Genomic DNA, 11,669 nt, shown 5'->3' with positions numbered 1-11,669 from the left:
CACTGTCCTAGGCAAGGTATGTTTCAAAGGGAGTGCTTCTGTAAGGCTTTGCTATCTTGGTCCTTACTGACTGTACCTATGGACAGGGCATTGGCAGGGGGGCAAGACTGTAATACATTTTCCAAAGAACTTCTGTAAAACCAGATAGGAACATGACACTGATGGTTGGAACTATTTTGGGGATTCTGCAAGGAAGTACCCACTGTAGTAAGGGCTGTGGCTTCTTCAGTTATCCTTTGTTTAATGGAGTGTCTTCAAATCACCCAAACTGTACTAAATAAAATCTTGTAGCTCTTCACCTCCTTCCACAAAGAGATTGCTGTCAGTGGGACATGGTCATTCTGGGACGTGACCACTCTAATTGTCTAAATAAAATGCCACTTTTGTGTGTCCCAAATGAGATGTGAGCAAACTGATCTATGGGTGCGGTGCAGCACAGCAGCGAGCAGATGCTGACAAGGATCCTAAAAGCAGGCAGGCTGTCTCAGAGTGCTGGACCACAGAAACTGATTAGTTCTGGTTTTGTCATCATTATGTGTGTTATCTCTTCCAGACAGCCATTAGTTCTGCAGATTGTTATATTGCTATTCTGACAGGTTTCGTGGTAGATACATGCCTTTCTTCCTATATGATGCACATCGGAGTGGCTGCTCTGATGATGTCACACTTCACAATACCAACTAGAATAGGAAAGAAACACTTAAGAATGAATGTATTTGAATGATTACTGGTAATTTTAAGCAATACCTTTTCATATCCAGGCTAATAACAGGACTCTACAAGAGAAGATCCTCCAGGTGAATAACCTTGTAGAAGCATTTGGAAATGCAGGCACTATCATTAATGATAACTCAAGCAGATTTGGAAAATACCTGGAAATGAAATTCACTTGTGGTGGCACTGTAGTAGGAGCTCAGATTTCAGAGTATCTCCTTGAAAAATCCAGAGTTGTCCACCAGGCAGTGTAAGTATAGAAATTATACTTGACCTAATTTGGGGTTCACAGAGCAGACCTGCAATGCAGGAGATTATCTTGGGAGAAAATACAAAGATGAACTGGGTTCTTTTCTTGTAAATTATGTATGAACAGCTTAGAAATCTGTAAGCTAGCTGAAAACTGCTCCTGATATTTTTATTTGCCTCCTGTTTAGTTTAACAATCTCATAAAAATGTATATGTGATATATAAAGTGTATCAGAATGCATAAAGAATTAAAAACTTTCTGATAGTTAAGTTATAAATTTCTTTGTGGAATTTTGAAGTAAGATTTTAGAAGTCGCTTGGATTATTCAGCCTGGAGAAGAGGAGACTGGGAGGAGATTTAATCACAGTCCTTATCTTCCTCACAAGGGGAAGAGGAGGGGCAGGTGCTGGTGCTCTCCGGCAACCAGGGGTAGGACCAGGGGAAATGGCAGGAAGATGTGCCAGAGGAGGTCTAGGTTGGACATTAGGAACCCAGAGGGTGGTGGAGCACTGGAACAGGCTCCCCAGGGAGGTGGTCATGGCACCAAGCCTGACAATATTCAAGAAGCATTTGGACAACATGTGCCCTCAGACACAGGGTCTGAATCTTGGGATTGTCCTATGCCAGGGCAACAGTTGGACTTGATGATCCTTGTGGGTCCCTTCCAACTCACAACATTCTGTGATTCTGTGATTCTAGTTTCCTCTAGTGTTGTAGTTTTTGTTTGCAAAGTGATTGTTTTCCATTTTGCATTATCTAGTAGGATTTGGTTATAAAGTGTTATCGACCAAATGCAGTACAGATCCATGTCCATCATCTGTGTATCTCACAATATAAAATGACAGAAAAATTAAATGGCATTTCCAATTAATTTAAATTATTGAAGTGTATTTTCTATCCTAATATATAGCACATCCAGATAAAAAAAATGTTGGTAACTCTATTTTTACGATAATAACAACAGGAAAAACAGAGTTTGAGACAAGGAATGTTATCACTGATTTAAATTTTTCCCCTTGCTGATCTCTTAATCACTTTTACTCTTTTTGTATTTCTGCATGACTTTGTTGCCTGTTGTAGATTTGTGACATGAAGAACATCTAAGTATCACTTGAAATGTTTCAATAAACAATTTAAAGTTTGAGGCAATTTTATGAAATAGTGGGGTTTTTCCCTAGTTGAACATAAAGCACAAAACCTGCTTTTTCAGAATAAAATCAGCATTTTGCTTAAAATATCATCAAACCATTCATGTGCCTCAAATACTATTTCGATAGCTGTTTAGATGTCTGCATTCACAAGAAAATGCATCAGTGTTTAGTATTAAAGCCACTGTAGGAAGTTAAATTTTGAGGCATGAACTTCCAAGGGCACCTGAAGCTGTTTATGTGGAGTGTGCTCTTCTCTTCATTGAGCTCTCTGCATGGCTGGTCCATATAGCCATGCCAGGGCAGAAAATTGGTATTCAGGTACCTGCATTGCAAGGGCAGTCTCTTCTGCTCTTCTGAGAGAACATGACTCCCAAACTCACATGGAGAGCTAGGAATTGCTTTTTGCAGAAAACAGGGACTGATTACACAGAAAATGGGAGAGTTCCAGACCTACTTGAAGCCAAGGGATTTTGAACCTATGGGTTCCCCTACCTTTCCAAGAGAATATACAAACCATCAGGACACAGTGAAGCACAGCTATGCAACCTAGTGGTTAAGATGTTTAGGGAGAAGATAAGGGATCTGCTCCTACTCCTTAAATTGATCTTGTTTGCTACTACTGACATTAAAATGTGCAAACTAAGTTGGCACTGGGCTCTGATCTAGGTACCCACATGCAGAGAGGAGTGCACTGGGCTCTGATCCCGTTTCACAGAAGCATGTAATGGTGCTCCTGAGACACATGCCTCAGCTCATGCAGAAACCAGGGGTCTGAACACAGTTCCTTTTTGCTATTTCATAGTGACTGGCTTGGCCATCTCAGGGTCCAGTGGTGGTTGCAAATTTCCACCTAAGCATCCAGTTCTTCCTCATAAGATACACAGGAACATTGGATGTGCAAATAAATCTTCTATCCTGGGTTAGGGCACCTAACTTTTAGGCAAAGCACACCGAGTGATAAAGCCCTTAGCTGAATGTCTGCTTATGTGCTTTCTTGGTTCAGGGCTAAAGTTCACAGCAAATATACTGGATTCAGTGAATCAGGAGTGTATAGCTCTCCCATGGTCAGAAGATTTTTTTTAAATAACTGGAGGTTAAGCAGCCCTGTGGGTGGGTGAGCAACATGCAAGATCTTACCCCACGTCTACCAATTGCATCAAAGGCAGAGCAGCATTTAGCTAGCAGCTTCAGAACAAACACTCAATAGCACAGAAAGGGTTTTCACTTCACAGGAGCTTGTGTAATAAAGCTTCTTTCAAAGTTCTCTGTCTCTTGCATGAGCCTTGCCTGTTATTAAAGTAACATTTAATAATAGCATGTATATAATCAGTAAATATAACATAGTTACACTACTAAACCAGTTTGTTGTTTCTGTTGTTTCAGAGGAGAGAAAAATTTCCATATTTTTTATTATATTTATGCTGGTCTGGCAGAAAAGAAAAAATTGGCACATTATAAACTGCCAGAATATAGACCTCCCAGGTAATGCAGTTTATTTTTACATAAATTGATTACTAAGAAATGCGGTGTTGTTGAATTCTCAATCTCATTTACATTCTAACTCTGTATCCATCAACTCTTTCAGATATCTACAAAATGATCATTTCAGAATAGTGCAAGATTTCATGAACAATAGCTTTTATAAGACTCAGTTTGAATTAATTGAACAGTGCTTCAAAGTCATAGGTTTTACACTGGAGGTGAGTGCTGATAACCCCTTTTTTGTGAACTTTAATGGCTACCTTAATCAGGAAAAAATTATATAAAGCATTCAAATAATCTCTCTTGTTATTTTCTTCCTTTAGCAGTAGTGTGTTTGTGGTTTAGGATATTGCATGGTCAATTTACTGTTACATTACCACATTTACATTTTTAAGGTTTCAAGGCATTGATAAACTAATAAAATGGTATTAGTCAACAGGAATTTGAAATCAGTGAACACAGCACAGCTGAGTAATTGGGAAAAAAAGGCTTTTCCAAATTAAATGCATAGAAAATGATGTTGTAACTATTTATTAGTCTGTAATTTTAGGCCTGTGAGTATGACCCTCATCTCTGTTTTAAGATTAAGTCCATGATGAGAGTTCTAAAAACTCATTGAGTTGATCTTAGTTTTGATGTACTCAATACATTTTCACAATTCCAGGGGCAAATTTGAATGAAGTTTTTACATCTCTTTGGAGTGAATCTCATCACTAAACATTAACTGAACCCATTCTTTCTTAATGATCTCATATCATTGCTTTGCTGGCCATTAAACCCATCTCCTCAGGCTGTCTTTGGTATAACTAAAATAAAAACAGGCCTCCGGATTTATAAAGTAGGATGCAGCCTACACCATCCTGCACCCTAGTTCTCTCTTCTTAGAAGCAGTGCATCACAGCTGTAGTTTACCGCTGACTTTATTTATCACAAACAGTAATAGCAGTATGATCCATACAGTATATGTGAAATATAGCACTAGTGTTGCAGAATGGATGTATGTTTTTATTTCTTTGACAAAACTACATGTTGTAAGGAGCTATTCACAGAAAATTACTCACTTCAGTTGAATATTTCTGGCTTCCCTCAATGTAAATATTTTAATAGCTAGCAGAATAGATTTATTCACTTATTCTGTTCCTCCATACTCAATTTGCATTGTCATAGTAGCAGTGGAGTTCACAGTCTTTTTCTCTTCTACATGCTTATTCACAGCTGCACTTAGTAATATCACACATCCTTTCACACCTGTACTTTAACCTTTCCAGAAGCAGCACGGAAGGATATGCATAGTTCAGCATTGACAGCAGTTTTGTCACAGCACCAGAGACCTTGATAAGTCCTAATTTATACCATGAAAAGCAGCAAGTCTTTTTTTGTTCCCAGTTCTTTTGTTCACTTGGATGGATGGAAACAATAATCCCGAGCATCCAAAAGAGAAGGCCTTCCTTACGTATCGAAGATCCAGTTAGAACTAGGTCACTAGCCGCATTGTGCAGTTCTAGCATGGATTTTCACTTGATTAACTCAGCAAGCCACTGTGAGCTGAATCTGTGAATTATCTGCCTGTAGAACCCCCACAGTTTCAGAAGCAGATTGAGTACCATAGACAGTCTTAACTGTGTTTACATGTGAGCCCCATCCATGTTAGCCTGTCTTACATTCTTCACAGATTCAGTGAATTAGTCTGTCTGAAGCAGTGTTTGCAAGAGTGGAGGAACAGAGAAGTCCTCTTCCCCCACTGAGGTTCTCATATAGGATACATGTGGAGAGAAGATTTATTTTCAGTGAGAAAAAAAGAAAGATACTGTAACACAATGAGTTCCTTTTCTAAGTTCACTTTTTAGTAATGCAGCCTTAAACTTTGACATTCATCCCAGTGGTTGTATATAAGCATGTTCCATGTTTTATTAACAGAAAATCTTGGGCAGAGTATCTTCTCCACTTCAATTAAAACTGAGACCTAAACAAGGCTTTATTTCTTTAAATTTGTTTTTAACTGACTGGAAGGCTTTAATAGTAACTACTGTCACTTCTCCTTGTCTTAAAATCACACTGTTCTATTTCAACCTACATGGCAAAATTAATAGGAAAGGACTGCCTGAGGTGAACAATAATGATGTTGTATGAGACAGATCAAGCCAGATTTTAAGCACACTGGAAGAGGGCAGAAAAATGTCAGCAGCTATACATACTGTACAGCATAATGGCAGAAGTTAAGCTATCTGTTTCTTTGCATTTCATTTGAGTCCCTAAGCTTAAAATGAAAATGATTGCTTAAAACCTAGGTAAACTGTGTATCAGTTATCCTGAGCATATTTTTTTAGGTTGAGATTATCTAGTTTGTCTTGCTGTCACTGGAATAATTAATTTATTAACTGCTAGATTAACTTCTGAAAGTGTTGAAAACAAGATCAAGTATTCTAGAGCAATTAGGAGCTTTATCTGAGTAAATGATGCCTGACATGGTACCAGCAAACTATTGAATAGTAGGGATAAAATGCTGTGCAATTCTGAAAAATCCATTGTTATAAAATACCAATCAAATTTACAAAACTGCTTCTTATAAAACTACTATAAAACTTATAAAACTGCTATTTATAAAGTATACTATTACTGCATGCCTCAGAATATAGCATATCACAGATTCTTAGCTTTAAACCTAGTTTACTTTACAGGAACACTTCAGCGTTTCTGAGTATAAAATACTCAGAAATTGTCAAGTATACTGATAAACATTCACAGTTCAGATGAAAATTTGCAGTTCAAATCTAAGTCAAACCTGCAATTAAAGCATTATTAATTGCAAATATTATTTGTAATATATAAGTACTTAATTTACTGTATATATCACTTCACTGTCAAGACTAATATCATCCCTTTTTCAAGGTGGAATCCCTCTACAGAACCTACTAAACTATTTGAAATTTAAGTATGTTTAAGTAAAATTCGGTCATAGTTAAACGCCAGTGAGCAACTAAGTACAACGCAGCTGCTCTCTCACTTCCCCCTGCTGGGATGGGGGAGAGATTCAGAAGAGTAGAAATGAGAAAGCATGTGGGTTGAGATAAAGAGTTTAATAGGTGAAGCAAAAGCCACATGCGCAAAAAAAGCCAAACAAGGAATTCATTCACTATTCCCATGGGCAGGCAGGTGTTCAGCCATCTCCAGGACAGCAGGGCCCCATCACATGTAACGGTTACTTGGGAAGACAGACCATCACTCCAAACGTTCCCCCCTTCCTTCCTTCTTCCCCCAACTTTATATGCTGAGCATGATGTCATATGATCTGGAATATCCCTTTGGTCAGTTGGGGTCAGCTGTCCTGGCTGTATCCCCTCCCAACTTCTTGTGCACCCCCAGCCTGTTCACGGATGGGGTGAGAAGCAGAAAAGGCCTTGACTGTGTAAACACTGCTCAGCAACAACTAAAATATCTCTGCATTATCATCAACACTGTTTTTAACACAAATCCAAAATATAGCCCCATACTAGCTACTATGAAGAAAATTAACTCTATCCCAGTCAAAACCTGTACAAATACAAACCAAAGTGCTTTGGTGATTACACAGTTCCCATGTGACATTTTGAAGGGTAAAATTCTTTGCCAAGTCAGAGAAATGAGGTCTCACTCTTCTCCCAGTGAGACTTTTTCTGATGATGTTGGAAGGAGCTGTTGCAGACCTATTATTTGGAGTACCTTTATTTATGTAATCGAAGAAAGGTAGATGCAGATTTTTAAAATATTTTTGTTGATCTAGATATTACATTTTTAGACACAATTATGCTTGCAGACACAGTGAAGGGTGGATATGAATAACTTCCTAATTCCTTCAGTGTAAGAGGATTACACTCACCACAGTTTTGTGCTTCCCCTACACCATGTCAATCCAGTCCTGTAGACAAGTACAGAAGAGAGATTAGGCTATAGTTTGTCTTACCCTCTTTGGATATCATACACTTGAAAGACTATGCTGAGAAAAGTATTCCTAAAAGTCGTGGCAGACAAGAGAGAGACAGTAATTATTCCAGGCTTAGGAAACAACACACATGAGTGCCCATTGCACAAACCAAAGTGACAAATCTGTGTGGCTATTAAAAGTGTTGCATTTTTTTTAAATACTTTGCAGGAACTTGGAAGTGTGTACAGTGTCCTAGCTGCCATTTTAAATGTGGGTAACATTGAATTTTCAGCAGTCGTATCTGACCATATGATTGACAAGAGCAACATTTCCAATCCAGTAGCCCTTGAGAATTGTGAGTGGTTTTTCTTGATTTAAGATTGTTTTCATTTAGTGTTTCGATAGCAATTTTTTTTTATTGCAAAAGTTATCAATGAAAACTGTATTCACATGGAAATTTTGCAAGAATAATTAAATGCTGAAGATAGATTAATTCCAAGCCCACCTGAATTCAAATGCAAAAACTAAAAATTGTCCATATTATGCACCATATTTGACTAACCAGTTCACTGGCATTCAGGAAACGTGACTAATACTGCAGATGCCTGAAAAGAAAATCTTTGGAGTTTTTCCAAGGTTATTTGAACATTTGATGGAGAACCTCATTAACACTTTGAATAGGTTTTTCCCCAGTTTCTTTCACAGATACTAATTACTTGTTCCCCATATGTGCCTTTTGAAATACGGCTCACTAATTCTTTGGAAGGGATAACTTACATTATAGGTTGCAGGGAGGCGGAGGAGGGAAAGGGGCAAAGATTCTCAAGGAAGTTGCTACTCTTTCTCAGTAGTTACAGCTGCGGAGATAATTAAGTCTTTGTGCTATCTTATGCATTTTCCTGCCATAGATAGGAAAATATTGTGCAACTGGGAAAGAAGCACCCTGGTTTTGGAGGAAAAGGGGGACAGCAATGACCTATATGGATGGATTATAACTGAGAGGGATATTCACACCTCAAAACTTCCATACTTCTGACCTAGTCATCTAGGTTCTCTAGCATGTCTCCTTAGACAGTTTGGAGAAATAGCCTCCTTGATAAAGCAATTTAGAACATAAAGGCCTTTGCTTTGAATCCCTTACTCATTGACTGCAGTAGAAGCTAGAAAGGCTGGTGACTAAATTAGATACCAACAGCTGTTTGGTTTGAACACCCTCATTAGTCATAGTTCAAGATTTTGATTTGGCCCTTATTCATAATGTGTTGCACTTGCAGCCTCAATTGCAAAAATGCGTATTTTTCCTTACAAGTTCTGCCTCTGAGCTGTGCCTGTGACCTTCCTTCCTAGGTGCGTCCTTGCTGTGTATTCAGGCAGATGAACTGCAAGAGGCCCTCACCTCTCACTGTGTAGTGACTCGAGGAGAAACAATTATTCGTCCCAACACTGTGGAAAAAGCCACTGATGTCAGAGATGCCATGGCCAAAGCACTGTACGGGCGCCTCTTTAGCTGGATAGTCAATCGCATCAACACTTTACTCAAACCTGACAAACATTTAAGGTAAAATAAGCTTTTCCAGAATAAGGAGATATTTTCTGTGGAAATAATGTTGTCTACTAGTGTTCTCATCTACTTTTTCTTTGCTACCTTTTTGTTTAAGACACCACCATGTTAAAAAAGAAGGTTTTATCATATTCATAGTATGCAGTGAAAATACAGTAGATATGGATAGCACAGGTGTCTTGTGTTTTCCTGTTTGACCTTTACTTATTTAACCCTTTGTAGATGACATGCTAACTACTTTTTCCTTTATACCATTTCTCCTGGTACACAGAGCCAACTCTTGACATTTATATGTTGATTACATAGGTCAAATTCTGCTCTTACTTGCACCCATGCTGTTGCTGTTGTTATGAGGGTGGTTTCATATACATCTGAGAGTAATTTCCAAACACATTTCCTGAAGTTAATGTCCACCCTACCCTTACAGGGTGACATTTTGAACACACAGACAAGAAGATTAGGAATGAGGATATTTTGCAAATTAGTAAGAAATTACATGGCTTGCATTGTAGATCTTACAGATCAGGGCCCTTTGTGGCTCTTAATAGCAGTAAAAAGGGGCAAACTTATACCTACCTGAAGTGGAATATCGATGTCAAATAGTGTTAGTTTGCAAATCTGGATTTTCTAGATTTTTTTTTTAAAACATCAGAGGAAAGCCAAGACTACAGTCCTAAATTTTGTCTAAACTTTCAAATATTTGGTTGCAGCAGAGTAGCAATAAACAGAACTTTAATCAGTAAGTGATAAGATAAAGTGCATGCAGCACTGCCTGTTACAGAGCCCTTTTAAAACTGAATGCTTGTTGCGCCGGTGAGGAGGGAGAAAGTTTGATCTGAAGTGTTCACTATACAGAAAAAAAACCTCAGAAGCCTGCTTTTTTTGTGGTAGTAAAATAATTTGTATTTGCTGGAAAGGAATGAGGGAGACAAATTTCAGCAGTCTATTCACAAAAAAAAATAATTTCCAAACAGATAAAATAGTCACCAAATTCAGGTCAAAATCAGTAAATACCTTTGATCCCTCAACAATGAAATACTTCCATTTTTGAGATGAACTTCTCAAAGAGATTCAAGTACCATTCATGAGTATCATGAGGCTGGTTCTTCAGATCTGATTTCTTATACTTTTGATGGCAGAAAAAAAAAAGATGGTTACAGATAACCCCTTTTTTCCAGTTGCAGAAATGACCACATATCTCTCAGAATGCCTTAGCTAAAATTGAAAACTGAAGTTTTTACTAGTAGTACTTCTCTGGAACTTAATTGGTAATTTAAATTCATACCACACTCCAATACTTAAACTGGTTATTTACATGCATAAAGGGTCTAGCTATTCATTCTTTTGACTTTCATGTTAAAATAAGCAGTTTTAATTTTTGTGAATAAATAATATGAATGAATCATATTTAATGACAGTGATCTTTAATTTCAAGATCCTGGTGAGCAAAGCCTCGTTTATTACAAGAGAAATAAAAATAAGAGCATGCCATTCCTGCACTGTGGTCATTTTTTTACAGTAGAATAATAACTAGCAAATATTAGTTTAAAAATAAAATTTTAAATCCTCTATACACTTATCAATTGATTCAGTCATTATGTGATTCAGTGTATCTGGTCTGCAGATACAGTCATCTTTGAATTTATGTGCATTTATTGTATTTCAAACAAAAATTGATTTTTATTTTAAGAGACAGATGATTTAGCAAATATTATCCTGCTTAACTGGCATACAGGTTTGGCCCATTATTTCATTTTGTGAAATAATAATGAAGCTAGTCACTGTAAAATAAAGATACAACAATAGAAAGTTTATTTAATCTTTTCAGTGGAAACGATGATGGTTTGAACATTGGAATTCTTGATATCTTTGGCTTTGAGAATTTCAAAAAAAATTCTTTTGAACAACTCTGTATCAACATTGCCAATGAACAAATTCAGTTCTACTTCAATCAACATGTCTTTGCCTGGGAGCAGGTATGTGTTAAATATTTTGGTAAAGCTTTAAAATTGCTGAACACATAAAACCTCATCTCAAGAAACTACACTGTTCTTTCTCCATAATAAATTGTAAATTGCAAATGATAATAAATGTTTTCTGAGTATGTATTATGTGAATCAGTGCTTGCTATTTGCAAGTAAAATGCTTACATAAAATGCATTAAACTTAAAATGTACAGTATCTAAGCAACATAACACAGTAATAATCAGTTTGATGCAAATGCGGTTTTCTTGACGAATAACATGAGTGATGTAATGTATGATTCTACAATAAAAAAATGAGTGAGTGGTAACATAATTTTTAAAGTGCAGTGTTCATAATAGCTTACTAATAAGCTTAATGAACACTGAAACTTCATTATTAAAAACTGAAAATCTTGCAATTATTTTGTTCTTATTCAGGAACTAGATCATCTAAGCTAAATAATGGTGGATTTCATCTAAATAATTTGATGTAAAACAGAGAAAAGGAATAAAACTGTAATTATACAAGTTTATGAAATTGAAATTGAGAGTCAAAAACCTCAAAAAAGATCATCTCAACTTTGTAAATAATTCCATGAGAATTAAATTAAGCAGTTTTAAATCATTATGCAGTATTGTTATTTGA

The 11,669-nt window shown here is 36.9% G+C and overlaps 1 protein-coding gene across 1 annotated transcript in view; it reads left to right on the top strand.

Moving 5' to 3' along the window:
• The window catches only part of LOC104528857 (myosin-IIIa), a gene marked incomplete at its 5' end in the record, with an annotated part of 53,521 nt that overhangs the window by 18,105 nt on the left and 23,747 nt on the right, over nucleotides 1-11,669 (top strand). The window contains 7 exon segments of the mRNA XM_029086221.1: nucleotides 1-16; nucleotides 762-964; nucleotides 3,499-3,597; nucleotides 3,701-3,815; nucleotides 7,727-7,853; nucleotides 8,846-9,056; nucleotides 10,888-11,035. The exon segment at nucleotides 1-16 is cut by the window's left edge and continues 24 nt beyond it. Of these exon segments, the coding sequence (XP_028942054.1) occupies nucleotides 1-16; nucleotides 762-964; nucleotides 3,499-3,597; nucleotides 3,701-3,815; nucleotides 7,727-7,853; nucleotides 8,846-9,056; nucleotides 10,888-11,035 (919 nt within the window).

The sequence above is a fragment of the Antrostomus carolinensis genome, unplaced genomic scaffold, assembly GCF_000700745.2.
Source record: "Antrostomus carolinensis isolate BGI_N321 unplaced genomic scaffold, ASM70074v2 scaffold4438, whole genome shotgun sequence".
NCBI classification, from domain to species: Eukaryota; Metazoa; Chordata; class Aves; order Caprimulgiformes; family Caprimulgidae; genus Antrostomus; species Antrostomus carolinensis.
This window is presented reverse-complemented; position numbering and strand designations above follow the sequence as displayed.